General features: G+C 47.8%; 1 protein-coding gene across 1 annotated transcript in view; it reads right to left on the bottom strand.

Moving 5' to 3' along the window:
• Positions 1-20,099, bottom strand: part of PSAT1 (phosphoserine aminotransferase 1) — a 33,294-nt gene extending 13,195 nt beyond the window's left edge. The window contains exons 1-6 of the mRNA XM_030293919.2: positions 19,954-20,099; positions 14,412-14,472; positions 13,382-13,451; positions 10,657-10,862; positions 9,667-9,839; positions 7,297-7,466 (exon numbers count right to left, since the gene is read on the bottom strand). Coding sequence (XP_030149779.1) covers positions 7,297-7,466; positions 9,667-9,839; positions 10,657-10,862; positions 13,382-13,451; positions 14,412-14,472; positions 19,954-20,013 — 740 coding nt within the window. The 5' untranslated portion in view covers positions 20,014-20,099. The remainder of the gene's footprint in view (positions 1-7,296; positions 7,467-9,666; positions 9,840-10,656; positions 10,863-13,381; positions 13,452-14,411; positions 14,473-19,953) is intronic.
• Positions 20,100-22,427: the final 2,328 nt, after the last annotated feature.

Raw genomic sequence — 22,427 nt, 5'->3', positions numbered from 1 at the left:
TTCACTTCCTACACTCACAGAGCCCATACTTCCCATAATTTGTACCATTCAATCCTTTATTTTGTATTTCTCTGGGCCCACGATCTGGACTCTATGGTTATGAAAGACCTGAAGCACAGTGTTCACTTTCTCTACAGCAGAGCCCTCATAGGGGGCCCGGGGCCCCCACCTGGAGGGAGAAGTGTGGTATGGCACTAGGAGCAGGGGCTCCGAGTCAGTCTTGACTCTGGTCCCACTGCTGCCACTAAGACTACCCAGGATTAGTCACCTTGGAAATCCAAACCCTGGCTTTCCCATCTGGAAAGAGGGATACCTACCACCCTATGCTGGACACCTGGCATTTCAGCTGTCCCAATCTTCCTAAACCCACGCCCACCCAACGGGCAGACCCAGCAGGGTCCCTTGTCCTCTGGTCTCAGAGCTGGGCAGGGGACCTAACGGGGACGATCAGAGCCCTCCCTGGGATTCTCTGACCTGGGAGTGAGGCCAAAGAGGCAGACCTAGCGCTGGTCAAAGTGTGAGACTTGAGTAAGAACATGTGACAGAGACTCATCTGCTTTCCAGCAGAAAGAAGCAAGGATCAGAAACGGAGAGCAAGTGGGGTGGGATTTGTGTCCCTGGTTCCAGGAGGAGCCACTGCACCCCAGCCCCTCCTGGAGCTTGGCAGTGTTCCTCTCTGAGCCAAAATGTCAGCTCGGCCACCTGTGAGACATCGGGGCTCGAGGGGACCTTAGGAGACAGATCGGGTGAAGTGCTTAGTGCAGGGTCTGGCACGTGGCAGGTAGGTGACACAAGTGTAGTCAACAGCATCTTCATTACGAAGTGCTCATAACTGCACTGAACACACATGTTGAAGAGCAGTGGATGGTTTCCCAGTGGCCTTCTGAAAGCCCATCTCTCTCTTTTTTTTAAGTTTATTTATTTTGAGAGAGAGAGCGTGTGTGTGCACCAGAGGAGGTGCAGAGAGAGAGAGAAAGAATCTCAAGCAGGCTCCGTGCCTGAGCCACCCAGGCCCTGAAAGCCACCCTGAAAGCCCATCTCTTAAAGGAGCAAACAGCTCCGTGTGCACCTCACTGGAAGTTTGTGGGGGCAGGAGCACAGGTCTCCAAGGGAAGAGATACCATCTACTTGAGCTGGGAATATGCAGATCAGCTCTCGGCTGTGCACTCTCCAGGAGTGGAAAAGAGGTCCCCACCAGGGATCTGTGCAAACCAAGTGGCCAGGAGTCAATGCCCAGCAAAGATCTGGGGTGCTAACCCCTGGACAAGAGCTGCCTCGTTCATTAACACCACGGGTCTGTTACCACCGTGACAGGTTGAAGAGGGAGATCACTGGATCTGGAAAGCACTCTAATGGCCAGAAGCTTGTCCCAGAGGAAGCCCAAGGCACTAACTGGCTCATTCACTGTGTCAACCTGGTAGGTAGAGGACCCCAGTGTTTCCATCCCCAGAAGTTAGCAGAAGCCAATGCTGGGCTGCTCAGTAGGCAGTGGGCAGACAGCAGCCTGCACCCACAGACATGTAATAGCCTCTCCAGAAGCTTCCCCAGCTTGAGGAATGAGAAACAGTAGCTAGTGGCAAAAAGGGAAGAGAGAATAGAGTGGAGAACAGCCCCTGAGTAATTTAGAGCCTCAGCTGCAGCTCTGTGGATAATGACTGAGAAAGCAGAGGGGCAAAGTGGAAAGAAGAAAGGCAGAGGAGTGTATTCCAACATCTATTATGGGGCCAGGCAGCCTGCTAGTTGTTCCTTCTTTTCTTGATCACAATAATCCTGAGGTCAGAGCTACCATCATCCCATCTTACAGATGAGGAAACTGACGTTTGGGGAATTTAATTTGGCTAATGTCACCCATGCAGTGGCTGATAAAGCCAGGATTGCAACCCTGCCTAGTCAGACTCCAAAGCCTGGGCTTTTTTCGCAGTAACCAAGGCATCTGGTTTCGTAGGGGCTCCAGGACCCTCAGCCACTACCTCACCGGCTAGTGGGGCAGCCAGGCTGGCACCAAAGCTCAGACACAGCTGCCCGTGCGGCTGCTAGAGCAGCTTCACAGCACACCTGTGTGGATGTGTGTGTGTTCCAGATAGGACGCTGCCCGCCTCTCTCTCTCTCCGGAAAAAAAAAGGGGGGGCACCTGGGTGGCTCAGCCAGTTGAGCAGCCGACTTTGGCTCAGGTCATGGTCTCACGGTTTGTGAGTTCGAGCCCCACATCGGGCTCGCTGCTGACAGCACGAAGCCCGCTTCGGATCCTCTGTCCCTTTCTCTCTCTGCCTAACCACCCCCCCCCCCCGCCCCGGCTCGCTCTCTCTCAAAAATAATAATACAAACATTAAAAAAAAAACACAGATATGACAATGCCCACCCACTCCTCTGTTCAGTGACCCGCTCTAGAACTCCCTTCTAACCCCAAACTCACTCTCCCACGAACCACAGAAGCACACCCCGCCCCATGACCCAGGCAAAGCCACTGGTGCCTATTCACTGACCGTACCCTTCCAAGGCCACATTTTGCTTTCACCTATAGCTTTGTTATCCTAGCGTTCCCTAGCTGCTTTCTCGCTACTCAAATCCAAGGCTGCAGCAAGGTCCACAGTCCCAGCCAGTTCTTGGCACCAACACACTGCCCTCTCTGTAGCTGTCATGCTCAGACTCAGTGCTAATCTTAATGGGATCTGAGCAGGCGCTCGGCAGAAAGCCCTCCCATCTTCCATGCTGTCCCAGAGCCGGCACCTGGAGCCTCGCCTATGAAGCCTCAGCATGAGGCAGACCGCTCGGAAGGAAGCGGGTTCTCCCTGTGGCTTCCAATTCATTATCAACTCAAGCTTCTAGCCCCACACAATCCAAACTCTTCAAACTATAGGGACCCTAAATGTTCGGTCTCAATTCTCCCCATTAACCAATTTAACATGCCTGATTCATGCCTTCACTTCTAAAATGCCACCTGCATCACACAGCATAGGTTTACCATCGAAGCTTGTCTATTAAGTTACTAAATAAATCACAGTAGATCCATTCTGTGGAATACCACTGGAACACCATACAGCAATTCAAAGAGGGAGGGGAAGGCAGGTATTTGAGCTTATATCGCATAGCACACTGTTCGTGGCAGATTGTGGGGTAGAAAAAAGAAATTCACAGAATAGTCTACAGGGTAAAGTCCCACTCACATAACTAAATACAGCTCTGTATATCTGCATATGCCCAGTTAAGGGTCTGTCGGGACCCACAACGAGCAGTGAATAGTGGTTACCCCGGCCGGTTCTGCTCACTTCAGAAATCTTTGCTACTAACACGTTAGGTGGTTCAGTTGGTCAAGTGGCCAACTCTTGATTTCGGCTCAGGTCATGATCTCAGTTTGCAGGTTCAAGCTTCGCACTGGGCTCTGCACTTACAGAGTGGAGCCTGCTTGGGATTCTCTCCGTCTCTCCCTTCCTCTCTCTCTTTGCCTGCCCCCCCCGCCCCGATGCCCTTTACCCGATCTGAAAATAAATTAACTTAAAAAAATAAAATTATTTTAAAAAAAGAATACATGTTAACTTTTTAAAGCAATACAAATACTCTCTGTGCACTAAGGCTTAGAAAAGCACACCAGAAATCCTCAGAAAAACTCTCCCTGGCTGTTTGTTCTGAAGATTCTAACTGCAGAAACTCATCTGCTTCTGGGGCTCATGAGGAGCAAGGCTAAGGCCCTGGGCAGGCCCTCACTCCTACTCTGGTAAGAGAGGCGGCCTTGATTAACAGGGTTATTTTCTTATTAGTTACTTTACCTCATACTACAGAGAAAAAACAAATATATACTTACAGGGTCAGAGAACTATTTGTGGGTACAGAGGGAAGTGTGTGTACCGTCTTGCCTGTGCATTCACTGGGCTTAGTGTGATGTATTAAAGGGTTAAAACAGAAGGCCCACGCGATCCTTTATTCCACCCTAATTCACAGCTCAGGGCTACAGGCAACTATGTGAAGCGTTACTCAGCCCAGTTCACACAAAATGCCCAGAGCCAATGGTCATTCAGCTCTGATTTTAAAAGGAAAAAAAAAAAAAAAAGGCTTCTTTTCAAACAACTTGGGGCCTTTTCAAGGACTTCCGTGTGATTCAAAGCTCAGGAGTCTTCTGCCTGTCTTATCGGCTCACATTCAAGGATCGGGGAGGGCATCTGGCACAAATCTTATCTCTAACTTGGGGTTTGTTCTCACTGCGCGAGCTAAAATTTTCTAACCTTGAAGGTTGTAAGTACCAACAAATGAACTAAGTTGGTTTTCCAAGCCATAGATTTACGGTAATTGGTCAATTGAACAGACTTTTATTTCTCTCCTGTTCTCTTCTTTCAGGGTAAGAGAAAGGACGGCAACTTCCAGGGGGTCTTGGTCAGAACACATTTGAAACCGGTCTTTCTCTGCTACGTTTACACTATTCTAATTGAGTATTAATGATTCTGCCCCTCGATGGTCTCAGCACTGTTCTGATCTGCCCAGAGGGAAAAGTTTTGCCTCTTTTCTGCCCTTGTTTCTGGTTCAGCCCCCTCTCCTGAGGCAGGAAAGCTCTGGGGAGGCAGGGACGGCCCTCCTCCACCCAATGTAACCCTCCTCCAGGTGACCAGGTGACCAGCTGAGGTGACCAGCTGAGCTGACTGGTCAAGGCCCAGGCTGAGGCCTGCATAGGAGCTGGTAGGGGAGGGACCCTACATGAGAGTCACTGAAGAGTCCTTCTCTGTGTCTCTGGGTCTGACTCCACACACTGTTGTCTCCTATCATTTTGTCATATTTATTAGACAGACTGACCTGCTTTCTCACTGTTCCCACTGACTTTTCACCCTAATGTTAACAAACAAACAGCATTTTAACATATTCATTGTATGTTTTAGAATTTGCTTCCGGTAACTCTTAGTTACCAGAGAAGGTGCCAGAGAGTGTGCCCCCCCCGCCCCCGCCCCCCGCCGCCTCCCCCCTCCCCCCCCAACCCCTCCGGGCTGTGCTGTGATCTGAACTTGCCAGCTTTCAGACCACATTTCAGGACAGTGTTCCCCCCACCTCCTCCTGGAGCCCACGGTGGTCTCTGTCTCACCCTGAAAGACCCACCTGATGGCGAGCCAGGCCTTGGCCCCACCTTCTATAACAGGGAGGACAAACACCACCTGTCACTGTGCAGCCTGGCACCTAAGCCCCTTCCCCAGGCTCCCCTGCACCTGCATCCTCACCACTGGGCACTTCCAACTTGTTTCCAACTTGGCCAGTGATCACTGGCGCCTGGAACTGCCTGGAACCCCAGAAATAGGACCGATGGACAAGAGATTCAGCCCCACTGTCCCCACCCTTAACAGGCAATTCAGAAACATTTTCAACCAGGGTGAAACAGAGTGGGGTTTAGAAGTGACCAGGACAGTAACCACTAGAACACCCCATTCCCCAAGGAAAACAGGAGACACAAATTAGCTGCTGTGCCCCCGTCAGCGGTGCAGAAATCCAGTGGAAATTTCCATCAGAATTTTAACTTTGAGGGGCACCTGGGTGGCTCAGTTGGTTAAGCGTCTGACTTTGGCTCAGGTCACAATCTCACAGTTCATGAGTTCGAGCCCCACATCCGGCTGTTTGCTGTCAACACAGAGCCTGCTTTGGATCCTCTGTCCCCGCCCCCCGCTCTCTGCCTCTCCCCCTGCTCATTCTCTCTCTCTCTCTCTCTCTCAAAATAAATAAATTAACCTAAAAAAAAAAAAAGAATTCTGGGGCACCTGGATGGCTCAGTCGGTTGAGCATCTGACTTCAGCTCAAGTCATGATCTCATGGTTCATGGGTTCCAGACCCACAATCGGCCTCTGCGCTGACAGCTCAGAGCCTAAAGCCTGCTTTGGATTCTGTGTCTCCTTCTCTCTCTGCCCTTCCCCTGCTCATGCTATGTCTCCCTGTCTCTCAAAAAGGAATAAGTGTTAAAAAATTAAAAATTAAAAAAAAAAAGAATTCTAGCTTTGAGAAAAAAACGCTTTTCCTTCCTAGAGCCAATTATGTAGAAGATTTTCTAGAAGCAGCCTCTATCAGGAAGAACTCAGACAAAGTCCCAACTCAGAGGGAAATGCTCTCTGTGCCAGCCTGAGCCTGCCTTTCCACATGCTCTTCTGAAAGCACTTTCCCCCCAGAAAATTCCATGAGCGGAAGAGCTGGACTCCAACAGTGATCTCCTAAGACGAATCCTTCAGACACAAAGAAACACACACTGGTAATTTCACCTGTGGAGAACACTTAAGGTACAGGGTGAACCCACCCAAGCTCTGGAACCAGGCTGTCCAGGTTCCAATCCCAGCTGTGCCACGACCTACAAGTATGGCCTTTGCTTCTTTACTTGCAAAATGGGAATAAAAAGAGTATTTACCTCCTCGGGTGCTTGGGAGCACTAAAAGGGTCATACAAATAAAGTATCACCATTCTATATCATACATGGCCTGAAAGGTAATCCATAAATTCTGGCTTTTCCCTCCCCTGCTAAAGCTCTGGGAACTAGCAACAAGAGAAACAGTAATAATACAGCAGCTAACATTTATAAATTACCATGTGCCAACCACCAAATGCGTTTTATATGTAAGTCAGTCAATCAATCAATCAATCCTCACAGCACTATCAACAGGGTACTATTATTACTCCTGGAGGAACCTGCTACACAGACAGGTTAAGTGACTTGCCCAAGATCACACAGCTAGTAAGTAGTAAAAATCTCCCAGGCAACTGTTAAATCTTAGGTGTCACAAGATTTTCACAAAATACCTGAGGCTTGGCGTTAAAAGACCATGGGGCAGGGGAGCCTCGCTGTCCCTGAATGTGCTTTAATACACTTTTCTCACTTGGCTAATAGGAAGCCAGGCGTACCGGACAAGCACAGACTGGGTGAAAAGCCCAAGCCAGTATGTTCGCTGCCTGGTGGCCAGCTTTGTGCAGGCCCAGCAGGGAAAGAAAAGAAAGCCGGGGAGGCCTGGCCTTTGAAAGTCCTTTTCCAAAGTTTCATGGAAGCTTCCAAAGCTTCATGTTTGAGATGCACACCTGCCACTCATTTGCAGAGAGCTTTTGGGTTAATGGTAAACTCCTAAGGCTATCAAGACCTAAAAAGGGCAAGGAAAACTGATCTAACAGTGCACAGGGGATAACAGAGAGGTGAGCTGGGCAAAGAATCCTGATAGGATGTCTGAGCCATTAGGTCACTGGCTAATGAAAACGTGCTCTACTTCAGAAAGCTACCTCCCTCCGCTTTGATGGGAAAGAGTGAGACCTCCTCCGTCAGTCCCCGAGGCCCCCGAGCCATGCCCCGGAGCTAACCTGAAGCACGGAGGCGTGTTGTACAGGGAGCCGTTTCCAGCCTGCACTTTGTAGTCCAGGACTGACGGGCACTCCCTGAGGGCGAACCCCAGCAGGTCATCACGGACGATCACCACCGTGACCCCGGCAGAGCCTACGTTCTTCTGGGCACCCGCAAAAATGACACCAAACTGAAAAAGAGAAGGCATGCTGTTTTAGATACACTTGGTCATTTTTCATAACTGTATTCAAATTTCCCAATGTCTTTCTAAAGTATGAGGAAGTGATTCTATCCTAATCTTGCTCAAAGTGCATTCTATTCTCTAAAGGCATCTCTGCCTGGGAGAGTTCAGAAGCCTGCAGGTTACACATGTCCCTGGTCCCACTCACCAGCAAGGGGCCAGCCCGAACCAATCACTACAAAGACCTTATACATATTCCTATCACTGTATATACGCCCTTTCTACACCCAAACCAATATTTAAAATGGGCCTGGGTGGCTCAGTCAGTTGAGTGTCCCAACCCTTGGGGCATGATCTCACAGTCCCATGAGTTCAACCTCCCCGTCAGGCTCTCGCTTGGGAGTCTCTCCCTTTCCTTCCCCACTCACACTGCCTCTGTCTCTCTCAAATAAATAAATAAATAAATAAACCTTTTTTAAAAAAGTATAAAAAAATGGGGCTGTTCTTGGTAACCAAAAGAAACACAGTTTTGAATGCATTCATGTTTGTATAAAAGGACAATCGGAAGATGTTGAGAAATAATAGACAAGCTGCCTGACAGAGAAGAAAGTTTAGGCAACAGATGTTTAAAGGAACTTCAGAAAATTTTGTCACGTAAGATCCAGAATCCTCTCCCACATCCTCCCATGAACGCTTTGAACACTTTATAAATATCAAACGCCATCCCAAGGATAAGGAGGGAAGACAGCCGGGCCTGATAGGGAGTACTTTATAGTTGACACTGTTTAGAATTGCCAATGCACGGCAACTGGTCATAAAAAGTGGATTATTCACAGAATGTGGTATAACCGCACAACGGAAGATTATTCAGCCTTAAAAAGGAATGAAGGTGCGACCCCTGCTACCGCGTGCATGACCCCCGAGGACATTTTAAGTGAAATGAACTTGACACAAAATAACAAATATTGCCTGAATCCCCTTCTATGAGGGACCCGGAAGAGTCCAATTCACAGAGGGTGGTGGCTACCAGGGCCTGGGGGACGACTGAGCAGAGTTCCAGCTTGGGAAGACAAAAAGTTCTAGAGACAGATGGTGATGCTATTTGCACAACAGTGTGAATGTACTTAATGCCAGTGAACTATATACTCAGAAATGGTTAAGGTGGTAAATTTTATGTTATGTATATTTTACCGTAATTTTTTTTTTTTAAAGGCAGGCTACCATTTAGTGAGTTTGTTTTTAAATGCTTTAAAGGGGGCGCCCGGGTGGCTCAATCGGCTGAGCTTCCAACTTTGGCTCAGGTCATGATTTCATGGTTCGTGGGTTCGAGCCCCCATTGGGCTCTGTGCTAACAGCTCAAAGCCTGGAGCCTGCTTCAGATTCTGTGTCTCCGTCTCTCTCTCCGCTCTCCCCTGTTCACGTTCTGTCTCTCTCCCTCTCAAAAATAAAATAAGCATTAAAAAAAAAAAAAAAAAAAAGGAAATGCAGGGCGCCTAGGTGGCTCAGTCGATTGAGCATCTGACTTCGGCTCAGGTCGTGATCTCGCGGTTTTTGACTTCAAGATCCGTGTTGAGCTCTGTACTGACAGTTCAGAGCCTAGTGAGCCTGCTTCGGATTCTGTGTGTATCTCTCTCTCTGCGCCTCCCTGGCTCGCACTCTGTCTGTCTCCCTCTTTCTCTCAAAAATAAATAAACATTAAAAAAAAAAAGTAAATGGTTTACTTTTTGCACCCGCTGGTTGCATTCAGCTGAGTGCTGTGCTCCCCCGTCCACCCTGGTGTGCCACTAGGAAAGGCTATATGCCCTGTTGATGCTCTGGGAGTTGAGATGGGCTCACGGCCAGGTGCAGCTCCTTCACACATCCCCTGAGCTTGGATAATCTGCATTTTCCCTGGAAGACAGCAAGCTACTCCCACTGCGTTGGCCCAAACACTTCCTAAGAGGGACCCTCGAAGGCAGATAAACTCCCCGAGGACTCCAGTGTGACCCTGTGAAGCAATCATTGACACAGGGTAACATCAAGACGTAAGCATTCGGACAACCCACAGGAAATAAGCAACTGTCAGCCCATCGCTGTGAGCTGCCCTGGCTTCGGGGTCTCTGCTGGCCCAAGATGCTCTGGGCCTTTCCGTGTCCTGGTACGTATGTTAAAATGCTCTCACGGAATCCGAGACACTGGGGTGCCCCCGCCAGGCTCTTTTACACTCTACCTTGGAAACATCCACTGGCTTGGATAGGAAGTTTGAGGACATGTCACAAACCAGCACTGCTCCCTCGACGTCTGGGATAAAGTCAAACTCCACTCCGTGCACAGTCTCATTGGCGCAGTAATATACATAGGAGGCATCGGGGCTCAGCTTCCAGGTGCTTGGATCTGGAATTTCTACCACAGAAGAAAAGGTGGAGACTCTGGACTTTCATTCTGCCTTCCTTGTGTACATGGGACTGACACACTTCCCCTAGCAGCAAAAGGCTCATCCCAAAGCCCTCCCAAGTGAAACCACCCTATCCATCTTGCATTATAATCCCCATCAACAACCTAAAAAGATTATGAATCCCACCCCTTTGACAGTTATTGGGGGTAACTCATCTTCAAGAATGGTGTGGTGGGTATTTGTCGAGTTTTTTCTCATTACCCAGCATCCATCTATCCTATATGTCCACTGAGTTTCTTCGTGGGGCCCCAGCCTCCCCAGCTCAGCCCATGTAGCTCCAGTGTGGCCAATTCCACTTGCAGTCACATGACTGATTGGGAATGGAACACAGGAGACGTCAGACTCTAACTGGAAATGCTTGAGCAAAGGCACCGAAACTTGGGAGAACAGAAGGTCAGGAGCATCTTCTAAAAGGGAATACAGCTTTTCTGACTGTGGAGCCACCACAGAGGAGACAAGGGGAGACACCAGGACCTGCAGGCACTTGTTGGAGCCCTTGATCAAGCCATTCCTGAAGCCAATCGGCCTCTAGGTTTTCAGGTGAGAGAATCTATGAATACTCTTTCTGTAGCAGCCAGTGAACAATCTTAACAAGTACAACCATCTAGTCTGAATGGTACCAAACCAACTATTGACCAGAAGAAGGAATTAAAAACTGCTGGTTGCCCTTGGCGGGGGTAACCTGATATCTAAGGAGGGACTACCCACCCATCAGCATTTGTCAGCATTTCATTATCACTGTTGAACTCAGATCCCAGCACTTACTCGTGTAACTTCCAAGTTTGGGGTGGACGATATTCACGGTTCCAAACTTCTTGGCTTCTTCGGCGGCCTTAGCTGACCAAGATCCTGTCACCACATAGTCGGCACACCTTCCTGCTTTCAGGCCAATCAGGTTTAAGGGGACAGCACTGAACTGGCCAGACCCACCTCCTTGCACAAAAATCACCTTGTAGTTGTCTGGAACGGCTCTGGGCAGAAGTACATGTGATGGTAAACAGAGACACACAGGGCGCAAGAATGAGTGATGCTCTCTACCAGCACTTTACCCTGGGTGGATATACTACAAGAAATATGGTAAAGTCCCCCCCGCCGCGGCTTTGCCTTCCCCAATCCAGTCACTTATCTATTCCCTCCTTGGACAACCATTATCGGGCTCTGTGTGGAAGCCTATGGGGAATGTTTGGAGGGAAGTCAGTAACACCCTGCTGGTCATCTTCCTACCACTCTCAGACTACATGGTTCAAGGGAGGCCAACCCTCGCTCCAGCAGAAGAGCTCATGACCCGAGCTGGCCAGTGGGGTTTGGTTCTGAGACCTTTGCTCAAACTTCAGGAAAAGGGGAACGCTTTCTACTAAGGGAAAGGATAAACCGGCTAATCCTACAACCCCTGGTGGCCACCTGGTGAAGCCAACACCTAAAAAAGCAGAGCCAAAAGATGAAGATAAAGACCTTCCTGAACATCACCTAAATCACTCCTTCACTTTACGGTTACACACGGTAACACACCCCCTCTTTCACTTAAGCTAAGAGCTGGGCATCTGTCACTTACAACCAGAAGTCCTAAAAATAGATATGTGCTGGTCCATGCTATGAACCATGTGGACGGTGATAAGGATCGTAGATAACGTTTTAGGCCTAAGCATGTAATCACATACGGACATACATCAAGACTAACAGGGGGGCACCTGGGTGGCTCATTTGGTTAAGCGTGCGACTTCAGCTCAGGTCATGATCTCAAAGTTTGTGAGTTCGAGCCCTGCGTTGGGCTCTGTGCTGACGGTGCAGAGCCTGGAGCCCACTTTGAGTTCTGTGTTTTCCCCTCTGTCTCTGCCCCTTCCTCAGCCCACCTCACACTCTGTCTCTCACTCAAAAATAAATAAACATTAAAAAAAAAAAACAAGACTAACAGGGAAATTTCTGGACTCCAACATAGAAAATGAAGATGATGGTTGGAATGGCTCTAGGCAGTAAGAGAAGCCCAGCTCCAGAGGGACTAGACCATGGAAACTGGACCCAAACCTTTGAGTAAGGTCAGAGCTTAGAAACAGGTATATGGAAGGCAGATGGCTACAGACAGGTCCAGCACCAAGGTAAGAACCAAAGGGCAGGGCAACCCGAGAGGGTCCTGGGGAATTGGTGCTGTGCAAATATCTGGTCCTGAACTATGTCTGCCTGTGATCATCCAGTGCCTACTGCCAGGTCTCATTGAGAGGTTCTAAACAAGAGGTTCTCAGCAGCTGAGAGGGTTCCAGGTCTATGTTATTCAGATGCCAGACAGATAAGAAGGCCAACACCTGGATGGAAGGACAGCAGATAGAGACAGAGCAGACAGGGGTACAAGGTAGGCACTTGGTTAGAATAAAGGACAGGCCCATAAACTGAACTGAGAGTCCAGTCCCAGGAGGCTCACAGCCCACATCTTCTGGGGCCAAGGTTCCATGAAGCACAGGATTATGCTGTGGACAGGACACAGGACCCAGCAGGCAGACCCGGTGAGTGAAGTCACGCGAACAATTACTGGTTCTGACCACTCGCATTGCACTGGGCTTCTAGGGGCTCCTCACAAAAGTGTCCCCAAGCCTGCCCCATCTTGAAGCGTTTCATCAAGGCAATTTAAAAGGAAGTAGTCCATATAATTCCAATCTTGTTAACGAAATAATGCAAACATGAACCCTAAAATGTTAATAATAATTACCTCTGACTGATAGGGTTATGGATAGTTTAATTCTATCCATAGTTTAACTATCCAGTAGTTTAAATTCTAGTTTAATTTGTGATATTCAGGTTTTCCCCTAAACTTTCTACCATGAACATGCACCAGTTCTATGAGCAGAACGAAAATGTGGATCCCCCCCCCCCACCCAAGATTACCATATTCATAACGTTTATGTGAATATGTATAGATAATATATAAATCTCTCATTTAAACAGCAATCTATTTACAAGTAAGGTTTCCTCTGGGTAAGGAGAATGGTACAGATAAGCTAAGAGGGACCACCTGAGAAGTTCCTGGAGTGAAGAACTCTTAAAATTACCCAAAAAGTTTGCAAAAGATGAAGTTTCTACAGAGATTCTGATTCAGCTGGGCTAGAGAGGGGCCCTGCACTTAAATTTTTTAATACCTCCCCGCAGCCAGGTGATTCTGACAGGTGGTCTGAGACCCACATTTTTAAGAGCCAGTAAACTAACCAAGATGACCATTTCTTTGTTATCTAAATCCCTATTAAGCCTGAAAAATCTTTCTTAGATATAAAGATTCCAAATCTTTGGAAACACCACATAAAATAAAAACACACAAACACAGGAGAGCAAACAAACAAAAAAAGCATGATGTACTAATTTAGTGACTTTGGGAGAATCTTTAAAAGATTATTTTTAATTATGAAATATTCTTAACACACAGCAGAGTAAATACTATAACAGACACCCAGGTATGTGGATTATCGAACAAAAGTAACGAATTTGGTCTTTAAAATTTTGAACTTACAACAATTCCCGCACAAGATTCTCTGTGTTGTTAATAATCTTGGCAAAATCTGATGACCTGTGGCTCATTTCTGTGGAAGGAAAGAAAAACAAGAAAACGCAGTTCCAGTTCAAAACCAAATGAACAGAAGGAACTTTAGAAGCAAGTGCACAATTTGCAAATAAAATAATAACGGGAAATTGCAGTGATTTTGCAAATTGTGGGCCAAGGCTCACTTAGTTTAGGGGAAAAAATCCAAACTGATTTTCCAATTGCAAACATTTGAGCCTTACAGCCACAGCGGAATGATTTTTCAAGTCGCATGCTCATTAAATGAGCCATTACTAATTCATCCTTCCGTCCCTGCGATTTCTCACAAACACGAACCCGTGCACAAAGGCTACAAACAGCAGCACAGGCAGCAGCAAAGGCCCAAGAACAGCAGCACAAATTTCCGCACTGCAGCTCTCATTTCACAGAAACCCACGTATTCGTCCCAAACCCACAGGAACAAAATTTAATAGCAACAAGCATGCAGTTAACCCTATGATCTCTTAATACTATGTGGCCTTTGGAATTACCTAACAAGAAAAAGGACATTAAATTTTCAAGAGGAAATTTTTAAATTCCAAGGTTCTCTTCCTCAATAATGTAAGAGAAACTTAATGAAATTATTAACGCGCAAGATCTTGAGCAAAGGCTTGTAGACCTTTAAACATTTACTGAGTTCATTTGTAAGTATAGCCCAGGCTGTACAATGAATGTGAGGCAATACTATAAAGGTTCAGAGCATGGTGAGGCATGTGATCTCCGATGGTATGAACAGCAAAAACCAACCATGAAAGGGTAAGCGGAGAGGCGAGAACCCCTCACCAGCATGGGTACTGATTTCAAAACTGCTTCCATCAATCATGCGACCAAAATTACTAAAACTTAAAAATAGATCTATAAAGGCCTAAAGGAAGACCGAGGGGAAAAAATTCGAGGCTTGATGCATTTTAATCAGTTTCCTTTGGAACCTGGATATTCAGAGTCAAAAAGTAAATCTTACCAAGAACACTAATCCCAATTCCTTTGTAGTCTAATAATTCCTTTTGTATCTCTAACAATACCTAGGAAAAAACAAGAGAAAATAAAATGATTTGGATATTCTGTGCAGAGGACACCCTCTGGACATCAAAGAGAGGGAGTCCACCCACAGGGTCTATGAGGTCCGGAAGCTTCTGTCGTGCCCACGGCCAATCCCCTTCCTCCCATCCACCACACAGAGCCCTACTAATGCAATTTACACACAAGTTAAGTGTGAAATTATGTAATGCGATTGATGTTAAAATACAGCTTTTCTGGGGCACCTGGGTGGCTCAATCAGTTGTGGGTCAGACTCTCAGCTCAAGATCTCATGGTTCATGAGATCGAGCCCTGCATCGGGTTCCACACTAATGGCACGGAGCCTGCTTGGGATTCTCTCTTCCTCTCTGCCCCTCTCCCACTCGCTCTCTATACTCTCTCTCTCAAAATAAATAAAAATAAACTCTAAAAAAAAAATACAGCTTTTCCAAAAGCATGAATTTATTTAGGTATAAAAATTCACCTGTATTCAAAAAATAAAGTTCAAATAAAGAATTTTTCTGATGACAACCCTTAGCTGTCAAGATAAGACCTCTGGGAAAAAACGGACGTGCTAGAAAATATCCCCTCCACTATCACATTGTTCACTCTGAAAGCAGAAATATAACAAAATGCATAAAGTTCTGGGTTCAAGGAAAAACAAAAAAAGTCGGTGAGGCTGAAATTAAACTGATAACTCAAGGGGCGCCTGGGTGGCGCAGTCGGTTAAGCGTCCGACTTCAGCCAGGTCACGATCTCGCGGTCCGTGAGTTCGAGCCCCGCGTCGGGCTCTGGGCTGATGGCTCGGAGCCTGGAGCCTGTTTCCGATTCTGTGTCTCCCTCTCTCTCTGCCCCTCCCCCGTTCATGCTCTGTCTCTCTCTGTCCCAAAAATAAATAAACGTTGAAAAAATAAATAAATAAATAAACTGATAACTCAATTTTCCATCTTTTTAGTCTAAGGTGCTCAAATGGAACAGGGTGGGTGTGCGGGAATTAGCAAGAGCCTGCTGTGAATGAAGGGGCTCCTGGGTGGCTGTTGGTTAAGCGCTGGACTCTTGATTTGGGCTCAGGTCCTAATCTCACCGGTTCCTGAGATCCAGACCCCTGTTGGGCTCCGAGAAGCCTGCTTAGGAGCACGTGCTCTCTCTCAAAATAAATGAACATTTTAAAAAAAAAAAAAAAGAAAGAAACACCTGTTGTGAAAGATTAATGGTCAAGGGAGGTAATGACATACCGACAGAGCCATGAGGGGGATATTCCTATCCCCGATGCGCAGATGAGTAATATCAGCCAAGGCTCTGAGGGCTATGCACCTGGCCAGCCCTTTGACCCCTCTCCTAAGATTACTGCAGTCCCTTAACCACATTCTACCTTACAGGGACAACTGGGCGGGGGAGACCCAATTTACCACCAATCCCAAAGAGTCAGGAAATGGGGCATGGCTCACCAAACCTTACAAAACACAGCTGGCTTGGGGGGAGCCCCATTGATGTTTTGTTCCTCCAAAGTAAGTAAAATGCAAGTAACTACACACTGAAAAAAAACAAAAACAAAAAAACACCAATCCTTTATTTATTTTTCTTAAAGAAGGAAGATAAAATCCTATCAGAGATGAATGTTAAAGTGTGAAATGACATGATATCTGGAATTGGCTTTATTGTTTATTAATTTTTTTTAATGTTTAATTATTTTTGAGAGAGAGAGAGAGAGAGAGCTACAGAGAGCAAGCAAATGGTGGGGGCAGAGAGACAAGGAGACACAGAATCCGAAGCAGGCTCCAGGCTCTGAGCTGTCAGCACAGAGCCCGATATAGGGCTTGGAGCCTAGTACCATGAAATCATGACCTGAGCCGAAGTCAGACATTCTACTGCCTGAGCCACCCAGGCGTTCCTGGAATTGGCTTTATTATTTTTTTTTATTTTATCTTTTAATGTTTATTTATTTTTGAGAGAGAGAGAGATACAGAGCACAAGCAAAGGGTATGGGCAGAGAGACAGACAGGGAGACACAGAATCCAAAGCAGGCTGCAGGCTCTGAGCTGTCAGCACGGAGCCTGACATGGGGCTCGGATCCAACCAAGAACCATGAGATCACGACCTGAGCTGAAGTCAGACGCTCTACTGACTGAACCACGCAGGCGCCCCTGGAATTGGCTTTAAAATCATCCCCGAGCCTGTGGGGAGTAAGAGCGTGCTGGAGGAGGGAGTACTGAAACAAGCAAGACTGGCAAAACGTCCACAGAATTCAAAATCCTCAGAGATGGGTCCATGGATTTCACTGTATTATTCCCTCTCTACCTTTGTGTATGTGCAAACTGTCATGAAGTACAAAGAAAGGGGAAAAATGCCCTGAAAACATACATTAAACAGGTGAGATAAGCCCTCTGTAGAGGCATCCTGCCATCAGAGGTTTCCTCGAAAGACAGAGGCTAAAACAGGATGGTCATAAAACAATCTAAACTGGAGTGTAATTTGTCTAAAAAAAAAAAACTTTTTGAGAGAGAGTGCGCACGCACACAAGCAGGAGTGAGGGGCAGCAGGAGACAGAATCTTAAGCAGTCTCCACATTCAGCGCGGAGTCTGATGCCAGGCTCCATCCCACCAACGTGAAATGATGACCTGAGCTGAAATCATGAGTCCGATGCTCAACGGACTGAGCCACCCTGATGCCCCTGAAAAAAACAACATTTTAACAATAAAGAATTAAACAAAAGTTTCCTTTGGCAAGGGCGGGGTGTGGGGGGAGCGGGTGTCAAGAATTTGTCATTGTTGGGACACCTGGCAGCTTGGTCAGCAAGCATGACACTCTTGATTTTCAGGTCGTGAGTTCAAGCCCCACTTTGGGTATAGAGATTACTTTCAAAAAAGAAAAGAAAGAAATCATAAAAGCTAGCATTAGAAAAAAGGATTTGTCATTATTCTGTAAACTACCGGATGCTTATTAGCACTGGCTGAACAAATAAACTTTAGTGAATCCATCTTTGAACTCCTGTTTAAGACTGGATTTCTCACAAAACAGATGAACACCGGAGAAGAGAAATAAAAATAAAACAAGATAAAAACAGAGAGGGAGGCAAACCATAAGAGACTCTTAAATATGGAGAACAAACTGAGGGTTGCTGGAGGGGAGCTGGGTGGGGGGATAGGCTAAATGGGTGAGGGGCATTAAGGAGGGCACTTGTGATGAGCACTGGGTGTTATATGTAAATGATGAATCACTAAATTCTACTCCTGAAACTAATACTACACTAAATGTTAACTAACCTGAATTTAAATAAAATCTTGGACAAACTACAAAAAAAGACTGGATTTCTCTTACAGACAGTATCCCCTTAAATGAGGTTATAACCCAAATCATTACAAAGAGTTTTAAAAGACTTCTACCCCAAAATCATGCCCCTCTACCCCAGTGGAGTTTCTTTAGCTGCAGAGTACAATCGCTTTTGTGGGTCACAACTAACTTTTTTAAAGTTTATTTATTTATTTTGAGAGAGAGACAGCGAGCGGGGGAAGGCCAAAGAGAAAGGGAGAGAGAGAATCCCAAGCAGACTCTGTGCTGTCAGCACAGAGCCCAACACAGGCTTGAACCCACGAACCGTGAGATCATGACCCTAAGCGGCTATCAAGAGTCAGACACTTAAAGGACTGAGCCACCCAGGTGCTCCTCACAACTAATTTTTTAAATGAAATAGAACAGACTAGAGTGGAATAGAATACAAAACTATGTATGTTGTAGTTATTTAGGCCAAATATTTCATAAGACCTTAATATAAGGCTTTCATTATAATTATATGCATGTATTTCATCATTTTGTAAAATATATTTTCCATTGTGGTCACAGTCAACAGTAAAGTTTGAAAACCTTCTCTAATCCTAACAATTCAATCAAATCAAAACACATAAAAAGCAACATCTGCCACTTCCTTCCACCCACCCCCTCCCCCACCCAGAGAGGGCATCTGAGGGCAAAAATCTTCCCAGGAAAACAATAATTACGTTACTGATGATCACAACTGCCATTTTAAAAAATGCATAAAGAAACTGCACAAGGAGGGGTGCCTGGCTGGCTCAATGGGTAGAGCATGGGACTCTTGATCTCAGGGGGCCTGAGTTCGAGCCCCTGGGGGTGGGGAGAGATTACTTTAAAAAAAAAAAAAAAAAAAAGAAAGAAAGAAATTGCACAAGGAACAAATAGAAGATTCCAAAACAGAGAAGGGACAAAGGTGAGGCAGGTACAAGAAACGTTTGCACAGCTCTGACAGGGAAGGAATCTCGCCTAAAACCGACTGTAATAGGTGAGAAAAAACAAACCCTGTTCTCTCAGCTACCGCGAGCCCTGCCCCTAGAAATGCAAGAAATCCTTTCCCTTCTAAAATTGTAAGATTCTCTGTTCGTACAACACAGAGGAGGCTCTATCCCGGGGAGATTTCTACTCTGTTCAACAATAGATAATTGTAAAGCACTTGGCTATGCCTCATGTTGCAACAACATATTATCAGTCATTCTGGTTAGAAAAATAAAAATATAACAGCAGCGATAGCAGTCTGTCAATCAAGGCAAATCACAAACGGCCTTCTTCACAACTGGGGAGTGGGGGGGGGTGATGGGGAAAGGAGGAATGGGTGTTGGGGGAGGAGCTGGAAGCTGGCTTGGTGCCTAGGAAGGCAGGGAGTCAGTTCCACTTGGACTTGAAAAGTCTGGTTGTGGCCCCAGGGAGAATTCAATCATCCCATTTCCTCCAAAACAAAGTGAAGCTAACTGGGCAAGCAGCCCAAAGCCTAACAGAATTTGAATACTCGAATGCTTTTAGGAAACAAGCCAGTTAAAAAAAAAAAAAAAATCTACGCGTGGACAGAGCTGAAATAAAGGTGGCGGGGGGGGGGGGGGGGCAGCTTCTCTAGGGGAACAAGGAAAGGGTGGACTGAAGGCTTTCAGATTTACATTTCTGAAAAGCAACGTTCCCAAGTGCCGGCTAATCCAAACACTCCTTACGAGGAGGGGTCATGCGCGGGACTCCAGTTTGCCATCCCCTCCAGTTAACGCGATCCTCATTCACCATTCATTCAAAGTATCCATTCACAGATCCACTCGGCACTGCCTGGCTCTCAATGCCAGCCGGGCAAGGCGAACGCAGAGATGAGAGCTCTTGCCTTCCCGCCGCGCCCCGGGGCCAGCCCAGGAGAAGGCACAGCACCGGAGTCTGCAGGTGCGCCGCACGGGCGAGCCGAGTCGTGCACGCCGCGCCCAGGGCAGTCGGCGCCAGGGGCAGCTGTAGAAGCAAGTCGCCGAGTTTCCTTTCCCCCAGATGCATTCTTCCAGAAGCCCACTTGCGAGGGATCCTGAACTGGGCATGCACTCTGTTGCAGAACGCTCGGAAGACTCCGAGTCGGGAGAGGGGATCCGAGCGCCCCGCCTCAGAGATACACTGCCAACCGCGCGCGCTCCCGCCCGCACCGCACTCTCGGCTCGCGCTCGTGGGGACTTACCGAGCGCGGCAGCTTGGCAGGCCCGGGCCCGAAGTTGACCACCTGCCTCCGGGCGCTCATGATGCGGCAGCGCAGGAGGCGAGGGATAAACGAGAGAACTGACCGCGTGGGCAGCGCAAGTCTACTGCTGGCTCAGACCTTCTGCCTCCTCCCAGCGCCCAGTCGGCGCCCCCATTGGCCCGCGCTGTCGCAGGCCCTGCGCTAATTGGTTCGCGCTACGGGGCTCGCATCCCCATTGGTCATGCGCCTCAGCCAAGGCCCAGGAGCAGTTGCTCCTCCTCTCGTCTACTGTCTCAGCTGCTCTCTTTCTGATCAGTGCAAGGCGCGCGGGAGATTGCACCAGCCGCCCAGCTCGGCAGAGTGCCCGCCCTAGGATCGTGGGCGGCGGGAAAGGGCTGCCCCTGCCAACGTGGGTTCGTGCTTCTGCGGCCTGGATCCGGACCGTTTCCGCCCTCCAACCGCAGCCCCTCTCTCTTGGTCGCACTGGGAGACGTGGAGCAACTCCTTCCCCAATCCAACCACTTCTTCACCCGCCCCTGGTCTGGGCTCTGATGCATGCTTCAGAACCAGCGGTTACTAATTCACGAAACTTTTCTAAGCGCCCCCCACCAGCCCCGGATGCCGCATTGGAGAGGCAGGGCTCTCAAGAATGGAACTACAGGGTGAAGGATGGACGGACGGGAGGGGGAGTGCGGGGGGAGGGGGAATGAGATTCCTTGCATGGGTAGATGGACCAGGAGTTCCTGCAGAATGAAAGGATGGAGCGGCCAAGCACTCGAGGAGGAGAACTGGCCTGGGAAACCTGGATCCCCGCCCCCCCTCCCCCAGGCAAGTCCTTTCAAGTTGCTGATTCTCCATTTCCTTTTGTGAAAAGAGCGAGTACGAACCTGGCATTCGCTCTCAGGTTGCACCGGTGCTGACAAGCTGTGGGTTTAGAAACGTGAGGAGATATTAACGGCAATGCGAAACCACTAGGGAGTCAGTGCTAGCCTAGGGAGAGGCCCAGAGTCAGTCTGCAGCCCAAGCCAAGCCGGGCGCCAGGCCAGCGCTGCTCAAACTTTTCCACAGACGCATCCTTCTCAAAAGAACTCCCGTGGAGACCCGCATGGTGTTCTGAAACAGGGAGGCCCCCCTTCCCCACAAGAAAGACATTTCTTTGAATTCTGGAATTTCATTATTTTTTGAACTGCGAAGTCTGCTTTCTACTCCCTAATTTAACCTAGTTTCTTTGAATACAAAGAATATGTTACCAAATCTTTGAGCAAAATTAGTGCTCCAGGAATACACACTGGGGCTTCCTGTAACACCACCCACAGGGGGACCTACCGCCCCATTTGAAAAGGCTTGTAAGATGACTGTTTTTTTTTTTTTTGGCTTTTGTTTGTTTTTTGTGGTATGTGGGTGGGATGGGGCTGGGGGTGGAGGTCCTGCTTTGGATTTGTGAGTTGGAGGGCAAAATTTCTAGAAAAAGCTCAAATGAACAAGGCCACTGCCTTCCACAGCACCCTCATTTAAGAAATTGAAAAACTGAGTAAAAAGGTGTGAATCTCAGTCCATAAACTAAGACGTGCAAGAATAGTCACTTATCCATTATTTTATATAAAGACTTATCTGTAGACCCTGAGCAGCCAATCCACTGAAGGAGTGGGGGAGCTGGCCTTCCTCCTTCCTGGAGTCCCTAACCACAGGGATTTACACCGCCCTGCGGTGTGGGATGGAGAGGGGAGCACCCAGCCATTTGGTCTCCATCCCCCCAAATTTGGCTGAGTTGTCTCCACTATTCAGGTTTATATGGCTGCTTCAGTCAATTAAACCACGTCTGTGTCCCACAAGGAACACAGGAAATTCGGGTGGGCTGGAGGTGGCGATCATCCTATCGGCCGAGACAGGCCCCGAGGTCATTCTTTCTAGGGCTTTCCAGTTTCTGAGATGATATTACAGGGAACTGAGGCACACAGACCCTCTGCCCAGGCAGGTACTGCTGACCTCTGGCTCTCTCTGTCTGTCTCTCTTCCTCCCAGCCCAAGGGAATCTCTTTCTCATTCTAGAGAGAATCCACTTCTTTCTGTTTCTTCCTCACACGCTGGGCACAAATACCTTAATTCTGCATCACAAATTCCAGTGTATCCTGGGCCACTTGGGAATAGAAAGGTGGTGGTGAAATTGTGGTGAGTTGGAACATGCCCACCCGTTTGTGCAGGAGTTGCACAGGCCCACCACACGTTCCTGCTTTCCTTCCATAGAACAGAGTCGTCGCCAGGAAGTGGCGGCCCAGCCAGTCTCCTCATTTCCCAGCTCTCCTTGCGTCCAGGCAGATTGCGTGCCTGGGTCCTATCAGTGGAATGGAACCGAGGATGTCCCTTTCCGGGGTGGGGAAATGGTGTGTTTCTGCACTTCTTTTCCCCACTCCACAGGCTGAAATCAGAGACTCTACGGTCCCCGGAGATGGTGGAGACACGGAAAGGAAGGATCTC

This window comes from Lynx canadensis, chromosome D4, assembly GCF_007474595.2.
Source record: "Lynx canadensis isolate LIC74 chromosome D4, mLynCan4.pri.v2, whole genome shotgun sequence".
NCBI lineage: Eukaryota > Metazoa > Chordata > Mammalia > Carnivora > Felidae > Lynx > Lynx canadensis.
This window is presented reverse-complemented; position numbering and strand designations above follow the sequence as displayed.